Consider the following 25,386-nt stretch of genomic DNA (forward strand, 5'->3'; position numbering starts at 1 on the left):
AGTGGGAAAAGCTTAGAGAGCTTCTCCCAGCTTCCCTCCAGCCATCCAGTCACTGCCAAAGGGAAGGGAAGGTTTGCTCGAGTACCCCCCAGCTTCTAGCCTGAGCCACTGCAGGCATGTGGCTGCATTTCCAGAATGTCTTCACTTGCTTTTCGATTCAATCTACGCAGTTTAGACTAACCTGCAAAGGCTGAATTGATTCAGCATCAGGGTTTTTGACTGTCTGTACTTAGCATAAAAGTTATTTGAAATGTTGATTTGCAGCTCCTGTTACCTACCAAAAATATATGATTAAGTCTCCTTGGAAGTTTTGCATTTGAAATTGTACCAGCTGGAAGTATATTAGGCAAAAACAGTCTGTATTTTTCTATTTGTTTATATATCTGTTGTTGAGGAAGTTATTTGTTTGACTTTGAGGTTTTTAAAGATGTTAATTTTAAATAAGGATGTCTTAAGTATCTATCACCTTTTAGAATTCTTTCTTGTCAGTTAAAAGCAAGTGCCTCACATAAAGTAGAGACTGTTCTTGCAGCTAATTACAACTTTTTCCATCTATGCTCTATTTTGAAAAGGTTTGCCACAGTTTCTATGACTTGACTTGCGCTTGCTATAAACCATGACTTATTTGTGCACTTATCAGGCAACATAAAATTGTCTCTTTCTCACTTAGAGCTTCACTTATTAAATAGTTTCAGATAGTCTTTGGTAAACTCTGCTTTCTAGCTTCACAATCTGTACTATAGAAATCTTTCATCTGAAAGGAACCAAGGCAATCATTGAACCTTTTGTTTCAATAATGGTCTACTAAACACTCTAAAAGGAGGTCCATAAAATCTTTGTTACTGCAGGCTTGTTTGTGAGTTTTGAAACCCAAGCAGGTATGCTTCAGTGACTTTTTTTAGGAGTTTTCTAAGATGAGACTGGAACTTGCATTTCATTCAGAAACAAAACAGATCCTGTTAGAAAGTGCAAAACATCCTCTGAGAATGGCGTAGGAGGGAGGTTTGTTATTTCTGTGACCTTGAAGAGGCAGAATTTATTGAAGTATGTATTTAAGTCAACGGTGCCTGATCAATATGTTTTCAAGTCTGCTGAAATTCTGATAAGCTTCTTTGACTGCAATAATCTCAACAGGTGACAGTAGAGATGCATAACCTTTAAATTACCTGGTAGTGAGCTTGATATATGCACAGTACAGGAAAATATGTTTTCAATAAACCTGATTAGCATTGCAGAAACAAGTGATGGGACTTAAAGACATGTCACTGTAGAACAGGAATAAGGGGCCCAACCTGAGCTGTCATAGCAGGCCTTGAAGCAAAGAATGTACAAAAGCCAAGAGAGTATACCATTAATTTTCAAAGTCCCTGTACTGCCCTATTATTTTTCCTTTTCCCCTCTATTTTCAAGTATTTATCCCTAGAAGATGTCTCTATTGTCTTTTCATTCCAAACTACTTAAATCTATTCCCAACCCTCTGTTGTCAGATTAATTCTTTGTACACATCCAGCTAGCATGTTTTCATGTTCTCCATTTCAACTGTGTTCCTTTCATTGCTGCTGCTAAGTGCAAGGCCAATATTAACAACAAGGTTATTATCAGGCTGATGCTCACTGCAAAAGAAAGCCACTTCCTCTCTATGTCTATACTAAACCTGCAGCTTTACAGCAGTTTAAACAACATACCTCAGCATCATCAGAAACCCCCAAGATTTTCACATCCCTATGAGAAGTACTTCTTTTAAGTCCAAAGACTCTAGTTCTTTTGTATGTCCACATTCCTTCTTATTTATTTTACCCAACAATGCTTTATGTTTTTCTCTACCAGAAGACACTTTTTTTTAATGTCAATATTTTGGCTCCCATTCCTTTATATTTAATACCCCTGTTTATCCCTGTTATGCATAGGCATGAAATATGTAATATTTTAATACATCAATCCTGGCCATTGTAACAGGCTTGTATAAAAATCAAGCAATGGACTTAATGAACTGGTATAGTGAAAAAGCTTTGGGGCTGTTATGAGAGGGATTATATAGGTGATGTCTATATTATATACGTGACCTTTATATTTCAAATCCTGAGATAGCTAACATCATGTGTCATGGTAAGACTTTACTATCTGCAGTGATTTTAACTAGTAGGATCAGATCTGAGAAATGTGTGGCACAGGTTATACTGTGGGTCATTATACCTGTTGTATGAAAAGATCAAGGCAGGGTAGGAATATAGTACTCACAGAAGAATGAGACTACTGTCCTTTAAGTGAAAGCTTGATTAGAGAAGCCTGATCTCTAATTTAGTGACTGGAAAGACAGTTGCATTTAAATAAAAATCCAAGTGTATGTTAGTTTGAACCATGGCATGGGCAAAATATAAAGTTAACTAATTTAGCATCATAGGAAATTAGGGGTAGAAGCCCCACACTAAAGGCAGAATCATCCCTGACTAAACCATCCGAGCCAAGTGTTTGTTTAACCTGCTCCTGAAAACTTCCAAGGATAGACATTTCATGTTTTTTCTAGTTAACCTGTTCAAGTGCTTGACCATCCTCATAGTTAGAAAAGTCTGCCTAATTTCCAATCTAAATTTCCCCTCATGTAGTTTGAGGCTGCTGCTTGTCATCCTGTCCGCTACTGCCACAGAAAAAAAGCCCATCTCCATCCTCTCTATAATCACCCTTTGAGTCTTTGAACCAAACCCCCCTCAGTCTTCTCTTCTCCAAGCTAACAACCCTAGTTCTTTCAACCTTTCCTTATAAGTCTTGCTTCCCGACCCCTAATCACTTGTGTTGCTCTCCATTGGACTCTTTTCAAACTGTCCACATGGTTCTTGAAGTGTGAGCCCAAAACTGGATGTAGCACAGCAGATACTGTGCAACTTGCTGAACAACTTACAAGTATATCCTTGAGCTTTACAAGTACTGTACTTCACAGCTTTGTTCTTGTGTTCATTTATATATTCTGGACTCTTCCTGCTCACAATAAGGTTTTTGTCAAAAATTTTATGAGGGTTGGGCCATATAATAAAGACACATGAAGAATAACTCTTGACTTGATAACAGGAAATAAATAGTTTGCATACAATAGAAAAGGTGGGTATCACAAAGTTTGCTGAGAACGCTCTACAAATGTTTTCAAATATCAAAGTTAGTCACTGGAAACCTGTTCCATTATAACTAAACTAGGCCCCACAATGTGCTGTGTTCAGGAATAATGAAAAGTACTCTAGAATTTTAAATAATGTCAGTCCTGTCCTGAAATCCTATCAGGGAAAACAATGCAGTATCTTTGTTAGAAATGTTCCTTCCCATCCTTCATATGAGATTCTACAGTCTGTGTCCTAGATACCACATTGCTTTACTGCTGCATTTCCTGTCTACACACACTAGCACAGTCCTGTACACAGATGAAGTTACATAAAATGTCAGACACGACTTTCTTCCTCCTCCACTGCGCGGTGAAGGCCAGGAATAAATTTAAAAATATGCTTTCGGATACTTCCTTTCCTACTTTTCCGTGGGAGTGTGCCAAAAATATTTGGGACACTCCCTCCCTCCCACTGAGGTGACATTGACCCATTGCTGGCAACACTGATGCTTCTGTTCCTTCTCAGTGAAGATCTCCCCACAACAGCGTCATTGTCCCTTTGGAAGAAGCAATCATCATCTAGGCTTGACTGTCGGCTCAGAGTCTCATTAGCAGAATCCTCTGAAATACAGGTCTGGTAGAAGCCATCCTCACTGTCCACTGTCATTGAACTCAATCTGCTTTTCGAGCTGCTTTCACTGGAGAATCGGGGCTTAATTGGGAACGTAGGTCTGGGTGCAGTGCAGCTCCCAAATAAATTAAACTCTTCTGTTTCCATGGCATTAAACAAAGTGTTGTCATTCACCTCTCCTAGAAAATAGGTATCAAAGAAGAAACATTATACAAGGGAGAATTTCAAAAAAGCCAGAGAATGGAAAATGTGTGTAATCAAAGACAATCTACAACCCAGCAATCTGATCTTCCTGAACTGTCACTGGAGAGATATAGACCTGGTAATTCACACCTGCATGTTTGATGGACATGTCATCAATTTCATTTGATCTTCTCTAGACTTTCTCAGCCTTCCCCTTTGCTCCCTTGATGTCATGACATGGTCTTTTTTCCAGCCAGGAGATGAGGAAGAGTGCTATAAGCATTTATTATGTCAGGTTAGAATATTGGTCTATCCAAACCAGTGTCCTGCCTCAGGCAGGGACTAATAACAGATGTTTTAGCGGAAGATGTATTTACCAACTGTGAAAGGCTGTAGAACTCTAGCTTCCTCCTAGATGCAGAATGCAGATTCATGGGGAGGTAACATTGCAAAGTAGGAGTGTCTGAGAAAGTTCATGGGGAGGTAACGTTGCAAAGAAGGAGGATCTGAGAAAAGTATGTAATCAACACCAACTTCTGTTTAGTAGGATTTATGCAAATGACCTTTCTTCCTGTGCCAATCAAAAAGTCAGGCATTCAAATTTTTATTCACTGATACAGGGTTCCCAGTTGCCTCACCACCACACCCACTAACTGGATAAAAAGCAGCAAATGAGACCGACAGTCAAATAAAGTCTTACTTTCGACTGAGCATTTCAAATTTCTTCAGAAGAAGCTGTGACAGTCATAAAACATAGTGTGGTTTCCTAACAGGAAGTTAAAACTTACCATGCAGTAGGCGTTGTTCCTGTAACTGCAGAGACCGGAACTCCACCAGTTTTTCCCGCAAGGTTTGCTGTGGAGGGTAAATAGGGCTTTTTATCATTCACAAACTTTCTTTGAATGTAAAGTTTTTCACAGAAAATGGTGTACTCAAAAAAATTGTACTTAACTCTGGGAAGCAGGTACTTTCAATCATATCTATGACCTTTTTGCTGATAGTATTAACAGAACCTTCATAGAAGTCAGCAAATTTATCCCAGAAATACATTATTCTGTTAATTTCCAGCAGTGTTTTTGTATGAATTTTGCTTGTGCACCTAACATATGTTAATATGAGGGGGGCTCCAATATCTACTGATATGACGACAGGAAGCCCGACTCACTTCTAACAAAGAGAAATGTAAATTTTAAAGGCATGATACCATACTGGACCATACCACAATACCATAATTACTAATGAGTATCATCAATATTTGAATATTACATAATAAAAGCATGGGAACCAAAAGCTATAATTTTTCTGGTTAGTACACAGTAAGTTTAGTACCTAGTGGGCATGTCTACATGAGATGATTACTGCACAGTAACCATATAATACTGCGCAGTAGCATGTCACACAGTGGACAGTGCTAATATGCTACTACACAGTATTATTAGGTTACTGCATAGCAGCAGCATTTAAAAGATGTTCGCTGATGCTACTGCATAAAAACTCTGTTTTACTGCACATTTATTTAGTACTTGCTTATACAAACACTAAATAAATGCGCAGTAACCATTTGCAGTAGCATCTTGTGAAGATGCACCCAGTGAAATTTATTTACCAAAAGGGAGAAGAAGAGACAGTTTCTCCAGGTATTCCCTATCAGGATTTCCAGAATTCTCAATACTGGCTTCTTTCATTAAAGCTGCCAGTTATGCCCTTCTGATATCTGTGTCATGTTCTTCGGATTTTGAAAAGAGCTTATAGTCACCAAAAAAGACCTGAGCACTTTTGAAAATATGGCCCATTGTTAGAAGTCTCAGAGGGAGCTCATTTCTTTTGGAAATCTGTCTCCCATTGTAAATCCTGAGCATTTGTAAATAAGCTTACACATGCTTCTAGTCTTTATTTTGATATGAACAATGGGCTGATGTCATGGTCAGCAACAGGACATGCTGTTCTGTCCCCTGTCTATAAATGTATATACCATTCTGATGTTGCTCAATATTTTTAATCACTTCCTCTCTGTTGTGTGTCTATTTAGGCACAGCATAGATGTACAATTACATGTATTACTTCAAAAAGAAACTTGATAATGTTTTGCTTTAAGGCAGTTTCCACATGTCAATCCACAATGATATATAAAGGTAGGTACTGTTCCCTGTTTTGAGGTTGCAAATATTCAATGGTACATACAAATCCTAGTTTTTGCTAGCACCACAGGCATGGTGTGCATGCATTTTTTTAAATTAACCTTATTCAATGTAAAATGAATATCTTGTGTTTGTAGGCTGCTTCCTATACTCCTAAGCACTATTAATTTGTTTTGTTATAAACACTTTGTACAAGCTGAGGTTTAGAAAAGACAAACAGATTTACATCAACAAGGTAGGAAATATACCCCTGATATTAAAGAGAAAATAGATTTCCATGTTGACAATAAAATAGATTTAATAAAACAAAATGTTTCTTAGTCTTTAAAAGACCGTTTTGGTATTATACACAAAAACTACATTAAAACACTGTCAAGTTTCCAAAGTAATGTACGGAAGAAGTTAGAAAATGCCCATGTTAAAGTTGCATGCACAGTCTTAACTCATTCTGTTGACATCTCTAGCAGAGATTGGAACAGAATCCACCAGTCCCATATTTCAGTTGTCAGTTGCAGTATTTCTGGTTGGTCCTATAATTAAAGTGTTTCAGTTTTAGCATTGAAAGAAAAACTGTAAACAAAAAATGTTTTTTCAGGAACTGCCTTTTAAATTTCAAAAATATCCCAATGAAATAGTTCAGACTTCCAAAATTTCTAGAAAAACATAGTCTGTCCATTTGACCCACATTCACAAATTTTGTTATGTAGAAGATTGTGAGGCTGAAGCTTGCTCGGTATGGATTGAATATTGAGAGATAGTGAGCACCACACCTGTAACAAGCTTCATGAAATAACTGCAAAAGGTGATTTTCACGGGCTTGGAATTCCTGGTATGTCAAATCTGAATGGATTTCCATGGGAATAGAAAAAACATCTTTTTGTAGTTATTCACAATAGCCAATAATTTCCTTATTCTCATCAGTATCAAATCAAAGTCTCTTCTAATTATTATTTAGCAACTAAAAATTTGGGAGCAACTAGATTCTCAAATAAACAATGTGCAGAATGCACTTCCCCTGCTGTGAAGCAGCAGCCAGCTGGACCAGGGGTGGGCAAAATAGGGCCCACAGGTCCTATCCGGCCTGCCAATCGACTCTCTGGCCCGTGGCTGGCCCCCTGGTGCTCTCCGCCCTGCTAGCTCTACAGAGTGGGAGGCCCCAGGGCTGGGGCACAGCTCCCTGGGGCTGGACAGTGCAGGTAGGACCCCCGCAGGCAAGGCAGGGACATTGGCACCAACTTCTGCAAGGGTGGCACCGCTAAGCCCAAAAATTAATGACTGAGGCAGGGCTGGGATGGGGATGTCCATATGCACCACCACTTGCTTTTTTTTTTTTTTTTTGCCATGGAAGAGGTGCGAGGGGGAGCAGGATACACAGCTGTGGCTCAGCCCTGGGCAAGGCTGCAGGGAGTGGAAATGTAATGCAGTTCAGCCAGGCAGCAGGGGGCATGGCACTTGCTTATCTGTGCAAACTCTCCCAGCTCCCCCAAAGCCATAGTGAGTTGAACTGATCTGAGCTAGCGGTGGGTCCTCAGCAGTGGCAGCTGCTCCCCACACACCCACCCTAGGTGACACATTCCCTCACACACTGGGGTGGCCCTGGCTGCCCTGCCGCTCCCCCCCACCCCAGGCACAGTGCTCCCCTTGACCCCCTCAGGCGCGGTCCCTCCTGTGAGGTCTGGGAGAGGCAGTTTGAGGGAGCTCCAGAAGTAAACAAGCCACCCCACTCCACTCCCCGCTGGCCTTCTCCAGCCATGTCTCAGCCCAGCCTTAGGGCTCCCCCGCTCCACTCCTCCCACCCCAACCTCTCTGGCCAGTCCCCATCCTCTCTTCCCACCTCCCTGAGGCCTTCCTGAGCTGTGCTCTGTGGCTGAGCTTCTCTGCCCTTGGCCCCCTGCACCTCTGCCTCTCCCCTTCTTCTGTCCCTGTCCAGATCTTCCTCCTCCCCCTCTCTCCATCAGTTTGTTGGGCTTTCTCCAACCCCTAGTCCCTTCATACTACATTTTACCCACTCCTTCTCTTTCCTTCCCTCTAGCACATGAAGGGTCTATTAATCTTATTAATTTACATTAATAATTTTAATTAGTATTTTAATTAATCCACCATTAAATTTTGTGTGTGGGGCTGTGGCAGAATGGCCTCCAGGGGTACCGTGGCCTCTCCCAACCCTACCTACCTGTGCCAACTTGGGTCTTGAATGCACCCTCTCTCTCACCTGCCATGTCTTGTTGGTAAATATTTAATGGGAGGCTGCCTTCCTGCCCTCCTTGGCACAGTGCCTGCCTTGTTGTACTGGGGCCCTGGCCAATTGCCTGCTGGCACCCTCCCGGGTGCTCCCTCGCTTCTCTCGTGGCCTTGTTACCACATTGGGGCCTGCTCCGATATGCATGCCCCCTCCTGGGGCCTGATCCGATATGTGCGTCCCCGTGCTCCCCGCCCGCACTGGGGCCTTGCTCGCGCTTTCCGGGCTCCCCGCCCGCACTGGGGCCTTCTATGCCCGACTCGGGCTTCCCAAGATTGGGGCTCAGGCGGCCTCAGCCTTACCTGGCCCCCAGACCCTTCCTTGGGTCCTATGCCCGACTCGGGCCTTCTGCAATTGGGGCTCAGGAGGCCTTAGCCTGGACCCCAGATCCGCCTTCCTGGGCCTATGCCCCACACTGGGGTTGGGGTCGGGACACCCCAAAACACAGCACCCCTGCGGTGCTAGGAACCCCCCTTCTACTGGGGAGCTCCCTTGAGGCCTCCTCCACCCCTACAGCCTCACCTGGTCCTCCGGTTTTAACAATAACTGAACCCAAAATCTCCCCTTCCTGAGTTACAACATAACTTCCAAGCACAACCGAAATCTTCCCCCTCCAGGATTCCAACATAAGTTCCAAGCAAACCCGGCTCCCTTTTACAGCTCCTTATCAGGGTTTCTTCTACCCAGTGCCACCAAGCAGTCACTCACCAGCTACCAGGCTTCTCTAATGTTTTGGTCAGCTTGCTTACACAGAGCTCCCTCTTTCTCCTAGGCTGGCGGCAGGGGAACTGACCTCTGGCCTCCGCCTTCTCTGTTTATAAAGGCCAGGCCTTGCCCCCTGGCAATCAGCTGACCCAATTAGTCGCCATAACAACTCCCACCTGCTACCCTGGTGAGTGGCAGCTGACCCCCTTTCACTACCATTCAAGCTTTCAGTAACAGGCACCCTAGTGTCCTGCTGCCTCTAGTTACTATTATTCCTGCTACCAGTAGCAGGCACACTAGTGTCGTGCTACAGGGGCCCTCAACAACTCACCAAAACTCATTAAGTGGCCCTCCAGCCCAAATCATTGCCCACGCCTGAACTAGACTGGAGAGCAGACTAGTCCTGCAATAATTTCCAACTGATAGAACTTAAAAAGGATTGCAATTTTTGTAAGAGAGTCCCTTATATTTCCAGTTTTGAGTGATTCAGGAAAGATTCACAGAAAACCCTTGACCATGGCTATAACAGCTGCATAGCTCTCCCTAACATCATAGGGACCACTAAACAATTTTTCAGGTAGTAATTTAGGCATCTTTAAACTGGCATATTCCACAGGTTGGCCAGCATCTTCATGAGTTATAACCTAATATATCTTGAAAAGTGCTATAAAAACAGGGCTTGAATGGTCCAAGAATATGGCAGTAGTAGGTGCCAAATAATTTACGAATTTGCCTGTACTGGTTCAAGAAAACTAACGCAGTTTTGTTTTCTCAAGAGGTTGACCTGTTGTTTTATGCATGAAATGCTATTTACCTTGTAACTAAACCAGATTTGCAGCAATGAATTTGGTCACAAAAATGTAATTTTTTGTGATAGAAATGTGAAAACTGTCCATATTATTTCAGCAATTTAGTTCTTGTAAACTTTACTCAGGATCTTTTGTTATTTATGCTTCTTATAATAAATTATGTGGTTCTTAAATGTAAGGTGATTTTCAGGCTTGGGAAGGGAGTACGGTATTGTAGATAGGGCTGGAAATTGGAAGACCTGGGTTCTGTTCTGAACATTGATCTCCACTGGGATGCTGGCCAAGTCTCCTCACCTCTCTGAGTCCATTTCTTCTTTCATACTTTATTGTTTTATTTAGACTATAAGATCTTTAGGGCAGGGACTGTCTTCTACTCTCATTTGGAGCTGCTAAGTGAAATACTACTACTACTACCATTGACCTGCTGCTGTGGTCTGATGCTGAATCTGGGAGAAAGCTCCTTCATATACAGTATTGCTTCTGTGCAATGTACAATGTTCTGCCCTGTTTCATGACTTTAGGAGATTTAATAAGGTAGAAGGAACAGGAGACTACACCTGTTCAGACTCTTTGCTGATCCCACGTGGGGACACCATGTGAATATGACCTTCAGATTACTTTGGTATTGGATTTGTAACAACAATTTGATTAAGCAGCTGCTACCATCTAGTTCAGAAAGAGCTAGGAATAAGCTGTGCCTCAGTCCCAAACCTTTCATTGCTGCAATTCATGAAAACACAGGAGTTGATCATTATGTTGGCAATCACTAACACTGCTACAGACTGTTAGTCATACAGGCTTGAATAAATTGCCTAATGATTGATCTTTTGCTTTGAAATAAAAGCTTTGGAATATATCTGGGCCACATGAAAACATAATAAAGTTGTTGTGCTTTCTGGCATGCTGAAGGTCAGTTTGATTTTAGAAGAATTAGTTGGAGTGTGTTTATTTTTCATTCTGGATTTAAAATACTCATCCTTCTGGCTTTTAGCAGCTGATCTCTGCTATCTGAAAAATGCATTTGTAAAATATGAAACTTGCAACTTTCCTTTTCCCCTCTAAATGCAAACTCCAGGCTCATTCCACATTTTCTGTTGTAGTTCAGAATTAATAAAAAGCTGTCTCTTTTGTTGATTTTAGTGCTTACTTCATTGCAGACATTATCACAGTGCCTTATCATGGTGCTATTAGAAGGGGCCAATTTGAACATACTGTTGAAGTTACCAGGGCATCACAAAGGCGTGTGGGAAATCAACTATTAGCACCCACTTTGGCGAGTTCAACATCTTCAAGCTGGATCATAATTGACAAAAATTTTGATCAACTTGTTCCATAATGCATCTATGCCACCCTACTTTCACAAGGTACTTTATGTTTGGTAACTTTAGTTAACTGTAAGTGCAAAACCACTATCCCACAGAACTGTCAGTATATGACAAAATGTTAGTGCAGTTCTATTAGTAAAAACCTCATTCTCTATGTGAGAGATCAACGCCCTATTGACTTCTTCACTTAACATTTTACAGAAATGTGTAATATGAAGGTGTGAAAGCAAAGTATAATTAAATTACACATAGAATAAGCATATTTGGACTTTAAGAATTGTTCAGTTTTTGAGCTACATGGTTCACAAATGTAGCAGGTTCTTTAGGCAGAAGAGACAGGACATGAAAGTACACTGTAACAAAGGAGCTACTAGTGCAGTGACAAACTGAAGTTGTGTAGCTCGGAGTGGGCAACTATTTGGGCTGACAGACCACTTAATGCATTTTTGGTGAGCTGTTGAAGGCCACGTACATAAAGTTAATAGTGGATTAATTAATTAAATATTTATTTTAATGGTTTTATATAAATTAATAAAATCAATGGCTCCTTCATATCCTAAACTCTAGGACTTAGAGGGGAAAAAAGAGAAGCAGAAAAGGCTGAAGTGCTCAGTGCCTTTTTTGCCTCAGTCTTCAAAAGCAAGGTCAGCTCCCAGACTACTGCATTGGGCAGCACAGTTTGGTGTGGAGGTGAACAGCCAACAGTGGTGAAAGAACAGGTTAGGGACTGTTTAGAAAAGCTGGACATGTGCAAGTCTATGGGGCTGGATGGGATGCACCCAAGGGTTCTGAGGCTGATGCAATTGCAGAGCTGCTGGCCATCATCTTTGAAAACTCATGGCAATCAAGAGATGTCCTGGATGATTGGAAAAGGGCCAACATAGTGCCCATATTTAAGAAAGGGAAAAAGAAGGATCCGGGAAAATACAGATCAGTCAGCCTCACCTCAGTCCCTGGAAAAATCATGGACCAGATCCTCAAGGAATCCATTTCTAAGCAGATTTAGATTAGACATCTGAAAGAACTACTTCACAGTTAGGGTGGCTAGGAGCTGGAACCAACTTCCTAGGGAAGTGATGCTGGTTCCTACCCTGGGGATCTTTAAGAAGAGGCTTGATGACTACCTGGCTGGACTCATTTGAGTCCAGTCTTTTCTCCCACCCAGGCGGGGGGTCGGACTTGAAGATCTACAAGGTCCCCTCCGACCCTACTTCTATGATTCTATGATTCTATGAAGCATTTGGAGGAGAAGGAGGTGATTAGGACAAGTCAGCATGGATTCACCAAGGGCAAGTCATGCCTGACCAACCTAATTGCCTTCTATGACATAACTGACTCTGTGGATGTGGGGAGACCAGTGGATGTGGGGTACCTTGATTTTAGCTTTTGATACAGTCTCCGACAACATTCTTACACACAAGCTAAGGAATAGGGGTGTGCAAAATGGGCCCTATTTGATTCGGATTCAGATTTGGCCCGAATTGGGGAGAGTGATTCAATTTGTTGATTAGGATCACTGTCCCTGATTCAATTCAGCCAAATCCAAATCTGATTCAGAGATTCAGCGATTTGGATACAGACACAGCTTTAAAAGCTTTTTCTACATACCTTGAGGTAGCAGGCGTGGCTTATGATCACTGCGATGCTGGGGCACATGGAGCGTCCCACAGGAGTGCACGGAGGTGCCCTCCACATGCTTGGCAGCAAACCTGGAAGTGGACCTTCCAGTCCACTTCTGGCTCTGCTGGGGAGCATGCTGGAGGGCCCCCCTGTGCCTCCCTGGCTTGGCAATCAGCCACAGGGGGACCCTGGGTGCTATTAACTTTCTAGTCTTTCTACCAGGTCTTTAAAGAGATGGAGTAAACAGACATTCTCTGAGAAAATGCTGGTTTGTCTTGCTTTTACAAAAAACCTGGTGGTGTGGCAATGGCTGCTGAATAAAAATGTAATAATTAAATAAATTTTTCAAATCTCAAGAAACACGTGAGTTTTAGTGGACTTGGGGGTGGGGATGGTTTGGATCATGACATAGTAGCTGGAATTTAACTTTATGATTAAAATATGGGTCAGAAAGGAAGGACCCCAAAGTTCTGGTCCTGCATGTATTTTTGATTAACTATGTAATTGAGCCTCAGGTAAGCCTCTTCATATGTCATAGCTGTTACATTGCTTTCCTTTCATAGGAATTTCCTGTGAATTGAGATTACCATAATCATGGCAATTCCAGTATGTCCATTCATCACTTTTTCTTCATTTATATCACTCTAATTTTTTCCTATTTCTAAAAGATTAGCAACATTTTAGCTTAACTTTTCCAGAAGTAGTCAAATTTATGCGCATATCCCTATGGATCTCCCAACATGTGTCTTCTTTTTAAACCAAAAGGAAGCACTGCTTTTATACCCATACATCATTTAAGACCAACCATGTAAAAGTACACAGCTTATTGAAAAGAAAATACAAAAGGTGACTTTACCTCTTGTACCTCTTTACCTATACTAGAAAAGACATATGATAGCTGGGGCTTTTCTAGCTTGCTTTTAAAGACAATGTGATCCAGTGGCTAGAAACTGATGTTATACAACTTCAAATTTAAAAGATGTTGTTGTTTCCTAGCCATGAGGATAATTGAAGTTTGGAAGACCCTCCAGAAGATGATGGACTCATTAACATTTGGATTTATTTTTAAAAGGTGTTTTAAATTTGTCTTTGGGAAAAATTTCAAAGCCTGAATTGGGGGGAATGGACTAGCTAGTCATATTGGTCCCTTCTGCCCTTGAAATCTAAAGTCTGTCAGTCTTCCTTTACATTCCCTTTCTTTCGTGCGTATCTGGAAAGAACAGGTTTTCCTGCATTGTCCTCATTTGCTCACAACACCTGCAGTCCTATATTAAGACAACAATTACAATCAAATCTCATGCTTCTACAGTATTTCAGCTGGATGTCTTCTGAATTCAGGAAGGTATCTTTTTCCTTAGTACACAACTACATATGTATCTGGTTTTGCTTTTCTTCTCCCACTTCCTGAGATTGTTCAGGGCTGGAGATGGCACATAGGATGGGATCTGGTTTTGTATAGTAACAACAGTTGCCACACAAGGGGTGAAGCGTGCCTCTACTACCCAGCCTACCCTACAGTCTGGTAGCTATGGCACACTCCTTGGAGGTGAAAGACTTGCATTTGAATCCCCTCAGGTTGAGGAAAGCTTAGAATGCAGGAATCAATCCTACTTCTTAAGCACATTTTAGGCTATTATGTAAAAGGTAAGCACTACCATGTGCTGCCTTTATTTTAAAGATAAAACAGTTATTACTGCTCAGCTCTCCTCTCAGGAGAGGATCTGGGTCTCAAATGGATGGAGACACCTTCCCGTGACCATGACTCAGGCACCTAAACTCCGAGAAGGAATGAGAATCCTGACATTCCTGTGTTCAGTATGTGGGTGTTTTGGATCACCTTTCTAAGACACCTAAGTCTCTTCATCCATTAAATAGGGAGCCCTAACAGCTTAAATCTGAGTTCTGGATTCTACTTTGGGGTCCAGGCACCCAAAAGTTAAGGGTCATAGCACCAAACTCCTTTGTTGAATCTGGTCCAAGGTTACACAGCCCACTGTAATATCTTTCCTCTCAACCAGTATTTGTGGTTATTCAGCAACATGTGGGCCAGCCTGATTCAGCAAGCATTCCTTGAGTCTATGTACTGGGTATGAAAAATATCTCAGTGCACATGAAATTAAGCAATTGATAACATGCCCAAGGTAATTTAAGAATCACTCTAGGGAAGAGTTTCCACAAAGACTGCTCCCACAACTAGCACCACGGGTACAGCACCTTACTAGGGGAACACAGAATTTTGCATTGTCATTGCCTGTTCCCTCCCAGTCTGAAGTAAACAGCTTACTTCACTCTTTAGGAATATCAGTCTAACATCTTTTACGAACAATATCTTTATATTTACACATATTCATGTAATTACCTTCAATGATTGAAGCTTGTTGTCAAGTTCCATTCTCCTAAAAATCATAGCTCCATTAACAGTCTCTAATCTGTAAAGAACAAATATTTTCAACGGTGAAATGTACAAAGGCTACTTAAGCATCTACAGTTATTTTATAATGTTTAGTTAATATTTATATTGCCTGCTAGGCTCCATTATTCTAGATGCAGCTACAGATTCATAGGAAGACATAGTTGGTACATGAAAGATTTTATAATCTAAGAAGACAAGAGGCATTGGAGAAAAGATTGGAGAGAGGGATCCATAAGATATTTATTTGCTCTCTCGATTTAGCTGTCATCAGAACCAATGTGCTCTTTAGACTGAGGAAGTCTTATAACAATCATTCTAGAAATAGCTTCAGCAAACAGTATTGTGCTGATCCAGCATAAGAACCTGCCTGCCTTATGCTTAATAATGCTTGCAAGAACAATTTTAATTTGTTTAGCTGCCTTCTGCCTTCTACAAGAAATAGTACTTTTTTCTTAGCAAATGAAGTAGGGAAGAAAGCATAGGGTAACAAGAAAATATTTATTTTGGGGATCATAGTATAATAGGGAATTACACAAAAAATATCTGAAGATCATGGTCTACCTTAAATAATTGCCTGAAGATTTTATTAAGTCCACTATTTGCTTGTGATTAAACCCCTCGATGTTCACTCCATTGATATTGGCAAGAATATCACCTGGTAAATTTAAAGAACAGTAAAATGAACATCTAAAATCTACATCACTCTGTCAACTTTCGCTAAAAAATAATAAATAGTCTAAATCAGGGGTGTCAAGCTTCATTGGCTCCCCTGGGCTGGATCCAGACCCCAGAGCTCATTGGCTAGGGACAGACATTACACATAAAAGTGATCAGAAACTGGTTTAAACCTGTAACAGAACATAAATTCAGTGCACATAAACCAGTTTCAAAATGGGTGAAACTGGTTTAAGACAAACCTGGTTGAATGTAATATCAGACTTAACTGATTTGGATCAAACCAGCTTCCAGGTTTAAGTTTAACCAGAGTCCCCCAGCATCCCAGATGTTTTGCAACCCTGGGCTCTGTGGGCCTATGCTCCCTGCTCCAGAGAACAAGGCTGGCTCTGCCCTTCAGCTCCCTAGTCAGAGCTCTGGCAGAAACTGCAAGTGCAGCAGGATCTAGCTGGCTTCCTCCTGTCCCTCTCCCCACACCACTCACTGCTCAAGCAGGGCTCCCCACCTCCGTCCTTCCCACCTCCTACAGCATGGACCCCAGCCCCATGCACCCTAGGCATGTGCCAGTTTCACTGGGACAGGCAGAGGGAACAGTGTCCACTTAGGGCTTTTTGGAACTAATCAACAGGTCAGCCTGTAATGTTCCTTCCTTGAAGAAACCTACTTAAGAACTTAAACTAATGAGAGAGGCTTTTGTTTTGTTGATGGGCTGATAAATGCTGCAGCTCCCTTGCCTGTCAGGTCTGCAGACAGCATGAAGAAGCAAGGAGAGGGAGACTGAAAAGCTCAGTACTGTCAACAGATGCATGCATAGTACACACCCTCCTTTGCCTCAGAGTGCTAGCCCAGGGCTGAAGTTTGGCCACTCTCCCAACCCTTGAGCAGCGAGTGTGGAAAAGCCTGGGACTGTGCAGGCAGGGTGGGGGTTTAAACCCCTCCCTAATCATAGGTCATGCTAGGGCCCGGCCATCCCCTACTTCAGCTCAGTACTGTCGAAGGGAAGGGAGAAATGCTCTCGTGCCCCCCAGCTTCTAGCCTGAGCCACTGCAGGCATGTGCCTGCATTTCTTCAGTCCAGAGGGAATGTCTGTAAAGTTGCAAACTGATTCAATCTAGACAGGTTAGACTAACCTGCAAAGATTGAACCAATTCAGGCTCAGGCTTTTTGAATGTCTGTCCCTAGCCCTTATGTCATCCTCTGCTGCCAGTAAATGATCCCAATGGGGCTCTGTATTCAGGAATCTGGGGGCAGACCCACTCTGGCTTGCCCCAGGTCTATATTCCTAGTTCCGCATACCACACAAAACGGCTCCACTGGCTGCATCCAGCCTGCAAGCCATATCTTTGACATTCCAGTTAAATACACAAAAAATATAGGAGGGAAAGGCAAGTCAAGTAAAAAATATAGGATAATATGTTTTGTTTTGTTTTGTTTTTACCAGTTTGTAGGCCAGAGAGATGGGCAGGGCTTTTCTCTTGTATTCTGTAGACATAAGTACGTGTCTCTGGGGTGTAATCATTCTGGCTGGGTAATCTACAAGTCTAGAAAGATGAACATAAGAGTGGAACCATTAGTAAAGCCTCGGAACGAATTTTAAAAGTAGTTATTGCTGTGCAGCCTAATCAGTGGACAGTTTAATTCATGGCATTTCAGCATTTTACTTATGTAAAAGTATGCATATACTTTTACAAATATACGTTATATCATCATGATTGAGAAATTCAGGAGGTTTGCAGCACAAATAATACGTTTCCCTAAATTTATATTGTAAAAATGAAATAACAACACTAAATAATGCAAATCCTTTGTTTACTGATTTTCATATCAAACATATACTGCCTTTTCTTAGCCAAGGCTTCAAATGAGATGCCAACACTGAATGTATCTTAAAAAATAAAAATATACCAAAAATAACTTTTTAAATCAGAGGGCAACAAATCTGCCCCATCAGTTTATATATAAGCGTAGTAATTGACTCAATCATCTTCACTTCTGACCGCTCTTTATTTCTGACCCGACTACTTACACATTTATTAGCCACTGAGCTAAGTTAAAAAAAGGTATGCTTTTCCTTATACACTAATTTGGCTAAAAATAGTATTCCCTTTTTGTGCATAAATATGGGAAACTGTTTCAAAGATATTCTTTTATGCATTGTAAATAGGGAAATAGCTACTTATTTCCTAAAATAAGCTTTAATGTTGTGCCTTAAGACACCTGATGCTTTTATTGAGAACATATATAAATGTATTTTATATAATCTTTTAAATATATAGATCTTACTCATCTCTCATTATCAGCATTAATGATATATTTCAATGCTATGGCCATGCTACCTATTGTAATTATGCAAAATGTTAAATGAACATTGATAAAGACTATTGGAATATACACACATACAGAATTAATTTGTGTATATATAGATTACAGGCCTCTTTCTGTACTATTTGTATTAGGCAATTACTCCTGGAAAATGTATCTATTTGGTTTTTCTAATGATCAAGGCAAAATGTTATTGAAATCAGTTTATGACAAAGTGTGAATGGTTCTTGAAAGCACCACTGTTTCTGAAAGAAGCATAACTGAGATTGTTATCTCCTAAATACATGTAATCTGCTATGGTCTGACCCTATAAACTTAGTTTTCAGTGGGACTACTAATGTGAGGATTACTTCTGTGAGTAACTGTCCAGAAGCAAGCACTATGCTAACTAGTACCCATAATTACTTTTTATTTTTATTTGATGGGTATTATATTGGGGGAGCAGAGGAGGGGCTAGAGAGAGTTGAGAGAGTTGATTTTTGTCTATTTTACTTAAAAATGAGTGTTGAACTTAGAAAAATTATGATGAGTGAAGTACCTATAAACCTTAACTTGTTAACATTTATTTCCAAAAATGTATCTATTTTAAAAGTACAGTACCATATGTTGAGGAGAAAGTATTTTATGGCTTTTATATTTTTGCATGTTATTCTCCTGTATTCAGACATTTGTTATCCCTTAAGGGTGGCACAAGGCTCTGTGGTTCTACCTCAGAAAACAGGAGGAATTCCTATTGGAATTATGTCATGTTTGCATTGCCTCTCCTGGACCTAGAACTGCTACATAAAAATATGCTTCACCTACCCACTGCCACCGAGTATGAACCCAATCTTCTTGGAAATGAGGTGAGACAACCGCCTTAGAGTGGCCTAAGTACATGCAAAGAAACACTCTGGAGACACAATGCCTAAGAGCAGCATTAGGTCATGCATCCATGGCTGCTCTAAGTTGGCCACACTGCTTAATTGTTCAGATTTGATACACATTGGAGTGGAGTGAATGTCTTCCATCTGCATTCCAAGGTGTGGCACAGACAGTGTGTAGACATGGCTTTAATGATATGTATTAAGGCTATAGAGGAATTATCCCAGAGTTGCCAAGCACAAGTTGGTCTAGAATCTTTCTTTAGCTTTCACTAAAAAGTCAACATCCCTGTTAGACACTGTATTTACCCATTTTGTACTGAACATATATGCAGTCTACAACTGGATTTGACTTTAACTTTCAGGTGTGGACAACCCCTTGCACCAAGACAAGTGGCTTGCCTAAGGTATTGAAAGGCAGCGACAAAAATGGAAATTGAAATCAGGAAGCCTCTTACTTTGAATCTTCTGTTCTAATCATCTCCAAATATTCCTTTCTACTGGAAGCAAGAAGTACACTGTGGATTCAGTTATTTGTTTTCCAGCTATGACAACCATAACAAGCCACAAAAGTTGTAGGTATTTGACTTCACAATTCTGTTTGTCCCAAAATAAAGACAGGCCAACCACAAACTTTGAATCTAGATTTGGATTCAAGTGTCATGGGAGATTATCAGATGAAACGTTTTGGTCTGTGTCCTTTTCTAGTCACAAACAGTTTCAAGTACGTCAAACCCCTGTGTCATTATAGGAAGCATTTCAGTTTCGTTATGAACACAAGCTGGTCACACTCGGTCACATAATTAAACTATCTTCACAGTATTAAAGTCTCACCTGAATTTCAAACCCAAATGTTTCATTATCTTCTTTGATAATAGCAAGGAGTTGTCTGTAAGAAAAATACATAAATTTGCACATGAAAGTCACACCACCTTTTTCAGTTTCATGTATTACTAAGTAATATACAATGCTCCTATTGACCAGCAGCCATAGGTTAATCTTATGAATATTGCACTTAGTTATTTCTATGTTGTCTCCCTTTCCAAATTCAGACCACATACAAATTGTACCTGATCTGGTGGTTAACAGCCGTGGTACCAAACAATCCCCATTTTCTGTCCAGTTTTGATACTAAACCAACATCAATATTATCGATACTATCACTGGTAGTGCTGAAAGACTATAATAGATGTATTAGCACTGCTGACAATATAAAGAAAGAAAAAGTAATGATAGTAGGAAAAAAACTTCTCTTTACCTTTGAGGCCCCGAAGAGTCTAAGGAACTTGATCTTCTTAAAGCAAACTGGAAACAGAAATGGAAGTTTGTAATTCCTAGTAGGTTCATACATTCATCTTTTCATATATAACACATACAGTTAATGATCTAGTAGACCAGTGAGGGCCAACCTTTTCACTAGGAATACCACAAATTAAGACCTTTGTCCTTCCCAAGTACTACTCCGTTCCCTTTGCTCTGCCCCTCATTTGCATTCTGTTCCCATCCCAATCTGCTGCACTGAATAAGCATACTCCAAAATCAATCTGTAAAGCCACTACTGCTCACTTTTGAGTCCCCTGGGAGAGGACAGTTTGTACTGTTACAAATTAGGTTTTACTATGTATTAACTACCATAGGAAATGTAGACTTAAGAAACTGGCAACATATCTAAACAGCTGTGAAACTCTTACATATAAAGTGAGACTACAGTGAGGTTTCTGATAGGGGTGTACAAAATGGGCTGTATTCAGTTCGGATTCAGATTTGGCCTGAATCGGGGGCAGTGATTCGATTCATTGATTCGGATCACTGTCCCGCCTAGATTCAGCCAAATCTAAAGATTTGAAGCTGACTTAGAGAATCAGCGATTCGGCCATAGACACAGATTTAAATGTTTTTTTACATACCTCGAGGTACCAGGCACGGCTCATGAATGCTGAGATGGTGGGGCAGATGGAGCGTCCCACAGGAGCATGGGGGGACCTCCCGCAAGCTCAGCAGCGAACCCAGAACTGAACCAGTAGTACTTCCAGTCTGCTTCCAGGTCTGCTGCCAAGCGTGGAGGGGCAGCCCCCCTGCACTTTCCCTGGCTCGGCAATCAGCCATGGGGGGGACTCCAGGTGCCCCCCCCACCCCAAAGCTGTGTCTATGTCTGAATCGTTGAACCTTTCTTAATCTCTCTGAACCGATTCAGAGGATTCCAATTTGATTTGGAAAGACTAAACAGTCTCCTGATTCAATTCAGATTTGGAGATTCAGTCACCAAATTGGGCCGAATCTCCTCCAACTCAACTCAGCAACTGAAGCTTCAGCCCTAGTTTCTGATACTATAGCATGGCAATATTTGGGTAATTGAGGGCTTTATGACATCAGTTGTATGCCATTACAAAATCTGTGTTAGTTCTCCATGAAAAAAATTGCAGTAATGTGGTGTGATGGTGATTCAAGCTTTATTTTTAAAACTGTCCAATATCTGCCCTTGTATAAGGCATGATTGTACTGCCAATAGGATAAAAAAGAGAGCTTTGAATAGATCTTACTACCACCCAATTCACTATGCATTACTGTGCTGGGATGATCACTACAACTTAACACCTTTGTGATCACTTAGAGCTCAGGAACAGCTACCCTGAAAGAGGAAACCTCTGGGAAAGTGTACAACAAGTGTAGCAAGGTGATGACCAGGATGATAGCTGCCAAGCATTTTAGGGTTGTAAACACAAAGGAAAATGCTGTTTAAGGTGATGAAACATTGTAACAAGAAGTCGTTGGATGAAAATATGAAGAAGAAAAAGTAAATATCAAGAGAATGATTCGGAGAGCGAAACGGTTTAGATCACAGAATTCATTCCCCCACAATGAAATGCTAACACTTAAGACATTGCTTAATGTCTTGAGACATTGGAACTGAAAACTGCAATAGGTAGCAATTCATAAAGAGAAATCCTGTATTGGTATGGTGGTGGGGACAAGCAGCTCTATAGAGCTTTGCAATTTGTTTGATTCTATAATCTTAGTCTGCACAGATCTCAAGAAAGCTGAGTACTAGTAGTTCTGCAGAACCTCAAGTAGCAACAGCCCTACATTTACTTTGATACTGCTGCTATTATTATAGTACAGTATGCTATGGAAATTGCAGAACCTAAACAAAGTGTGAGATGTGCAGTCTGAGCACCCATGCTCTTCATTTAGGCACAGCTTATGCCTGTGTATACCCAGCATCCACGAACACCAGCCGTGCTATCTTATTTCTAAGAGGTTGCAAGCAAATCTCAAAGAACTCATTTGCATGGTGTTAGGAAATACACTTGTTTACAAATCATTCTATTTTTCCATATATTTGGGAGCCTTTTAAAATGCCATGCAAAGGAGTAGGGTGAACAGCAAATACATGCATGCATACTAACATTATTCCATTGTGCTAACAGTGGGCTTTAAGAACAGTAATACTTTACTTTTCTAGCATACCATATCTCAGAAAATCTCAAAACCGTTTATTAACAATATCTGTGGGACACACAAAATTAGCTCTGTTTTACAAGTGGGAAAGCTGAGGCACAAACAAGGTTGCCCAAGGTTACACAGGAAGTACATAATTGAACCAGCAGCAGAACTGAAACCATTTTAACTTTCAGACATCTGCTTTTATTCTCCCTTTGTGCTGTTCTTTATCCATAGATAGCCCAAACATATCTGAAGCATCACCTTACCACAGAGCCCTCCCCATCTCCACTAATACCAATGAGAATTATATGCTACATCAAAAGAAGAGATCACCAAGGTGGGATCCAAAAATCCTTCACATCTTTAAGTGAACTCTGCTCCCCTCAAGTCACACTTCATCGGTTTAAATGGGAGGATTAGGGTTAATCCAAGACTCAAAACATGAGAAGCATTGTGTCCGCACACTGGTATTTGTGGGGCTGTTTCTAAAGTGTAGAAAAAACTCGTTTCCTAATGCTAATTCCAGCATTTCTGTAAGAAGGTCTACAAAGCATTGAGTGTAATTAGATTGATTTAACCCTGTGCAGGAGTGCCTGTGTGACACTACCTGACCTTAACAGGAATAATGAAGGTGTCTTCATGCAAGGTAATTTCTAACAGCATACCCAAACATTCATGAAACCAATTGACTGCACCTTGATGTTGCATAGAAGCAGAAAAGTACTTAAGAAATCAAGAAAGATTATAAAAAGCTAATATCAAATTGAAGCTGCTTCTTCCTGAAAATGTAAATATCAAATAAGGAATCATTGGCCTATATCACTAACAGACTTGTGGACTTCAAGTCCTTATAATTAGCCATGAGATGCGGACTTCTTCAAAATGTGCCCCTGTAAAAAAACCATCTCTGCAAAAATCCCAGCTCATTTACATGTATTTATCTGGGGGGGGAAATATTAGATGTACGTAAGCAGCAGGTCAGTTAAGAGAAGTCCATACGTATGTAACTCTAAGCTGAACGACTTCTGCAAAGTACCCATCAATTGTGCAAGCTCATTGTGAAGGATAGTTCCCTTGCATGTTGCAATTTATTTTTAACAAACATAGCCACCTCATAGCCACTGTCATAAATGTTATCTCTGAATCAGGACTGATTGCCATACAGAGACAAAATAAATTGTTTCTTTTTCACAAACAATGCTAGCTGAACAAAAATCAGTAAGACCATTCCATGGAAACATGTTAATCTGTCAAGTTCTGGCCTTACTTTATCTTTTCTCAGGTTGTACAAAAAAGATGAATTAAGAGCACATCAATTACTGTACAAAGTGAGGGCTTAAGTGCCCAATCAATACATAACAATTCTTTGATGATAATTTGCATTTATAATATATCTCAAATACTTTGAATTTTGATTGATTTACACCAGATCACTAAATAATACCCTGTAAGTGCTCATTTGCCAATTTACAGGAACAGTAAAAATGGAAACAGGATTTTGTTAGCAGCCAATTGCAAATGACAGAAAACTGTCATGTTGTTAACATAACAGGGGGAAATCAAGGAAAACAAATAATTTTGTATTGAGAAACATCCAACCCAGAAACTTTTAAAGCAGAGATGTACCCAGGTGGGCATAACTACATATTGCTGGTATCAGTCATATCTGAAAGCAAGCCTATGAGGAAACGAAAAGCCTGAACACAGCATACATTGAAGTAAAATAAATTAAACTTAAAGGACATGAGAAATCCCATAAACCCTGAAGTCAACAGCTTTTTTTGATTCTCAGCATAGCTGTAAAATGAGAACAAAAAAAAAACTGCCACTACTCTAGTTTCAAAAGCTCTTTATATGTTTCAAGGTGCTTTAGGGTTTGAATTCATCCTGTGTGCACTTACTGCAGGAAATTGGCTAGATTTAGATTTTTTAAATAATTAATTACCATTCAAAACAAAGCAGGCCAAATTCATCCTAGCTGTAATTCCACTGACTGTTAAAATCACCCTATAGTTGAATCTGGCAAGCTACATTTCACAACAAACATTTCAAATTACTTGCTAATAACCTTGCAGATTACATTTATAACTGCAAATACAGAAAAACAATTAGCTGTCCTCTCAAAAAGAAACTTTCTGCAATGGTAAAAGCAAAAAACTTACCTGCCTGCGTCCTCTGGGTAAGGTCCCCACTGCATTTGCCAGGTTCTGAAATTGCTTATTATCCATCTGTGGGCTGCACATAGTTTCCAAGTAAGGAGTATAAGGACTAACACAGAAGCCTGCAAAATTGGCATTATGGTTTTGCTGAATGAGCCTTTTTAAGGACATGATGGGTGCTGATCATTTGAGTAGCACTGTCAAATAACATGGTATGACTGAAGAAACTAAAACTGCACCCTCCTCTACCAGCAGTCAAAAAGTACCAGAATGGAAAAGGGGCCACGTGACTTGTGGTTTAGGTGCATGTACAGAAATCTCTTCTTGTAGTTCACCAATGTTACTCAATGTTTTTAAGCTTTTGGAAGAGCTAAGAGTTGGGTTTTGCAATTAGAGAAATCTGCTTATTTTTCCACTCCTGGAAGCAAATGGATCTCTCATCAGGCAGATTTTATATTCTGTAATGGCTCTGTAAGCCAGCATCTGTTTTAAAAAACAGAACTTTCCTAAACTTCCATTCTCAGTGTTCTCTCACATTTCTCAATTACCTTTGGCATAAAATGTGGAAAGCCATGATTTTATCAAGTAATTACTTGAGTGCATGATTAGGGCCATAAACAAGAATTAGACACCAATATAAAAGGATATGTTGTAAAAGTGCTCGATTTACACTCTGCAATATTTTTATAGTAAATATTCATAAAGGGGAATTTGCATTTTGTTGCTAATATGCAATCAAAAACTCTATCAAATTCCATTCTCATGTGTAAAG

The 25,386-nt window shown here is 40.4% G+C and overlaps 1 protein-coding gene across 1 annotated transcript; it reads right to left on the minus strand.

Annotated features, from left to right (window-relative positions):
* Positions 1-1,135: 1,135 nt before the first annotated feature.
* On the minus strand, positions 1,136-24,871 carry CYTIP (cytohesin 1 interacting protein). Its single transcript, XM_019554666.1, has 8 exons — positions 24,618-24,871; positions 20,270-20,316; positions 19,846-19,900; positions 17,265-17,367; positions 15,713-15,806; positions 15,098-15,167; positions 4,691-4,757; positions 1,136-3,898 (listed from the first exon to the last, which is right to left on the minus strand). Exons 1-8 carry the CDS (start codon positions 24,783-24,785, stop codon positions 3,426-3,428), a joined length of 1,077 nt encoding a protein of 358 aa, XP_019410211.1. The 5' UTR covers positions 24,786-24,871; the 3' UTR covers positions 1,136-3,425.
* Positions 24,872-25,386: the final 515 nt, after the last annotated feature.

This window comes from Crocodylus porosus, unplaced genomic scaffold (assembly GCF_001723895.1).
Source record: "Crocodylus porosus isolate Cpor-Errol unplaced genomic scaffold, CroPor_comp1, whole genome shotgun sequence".
NCBI lineage: Eukaryota > Metazoa > Chordata > Crocodylia > Crocodylidae > Crocodylus > Crocodylus porosus.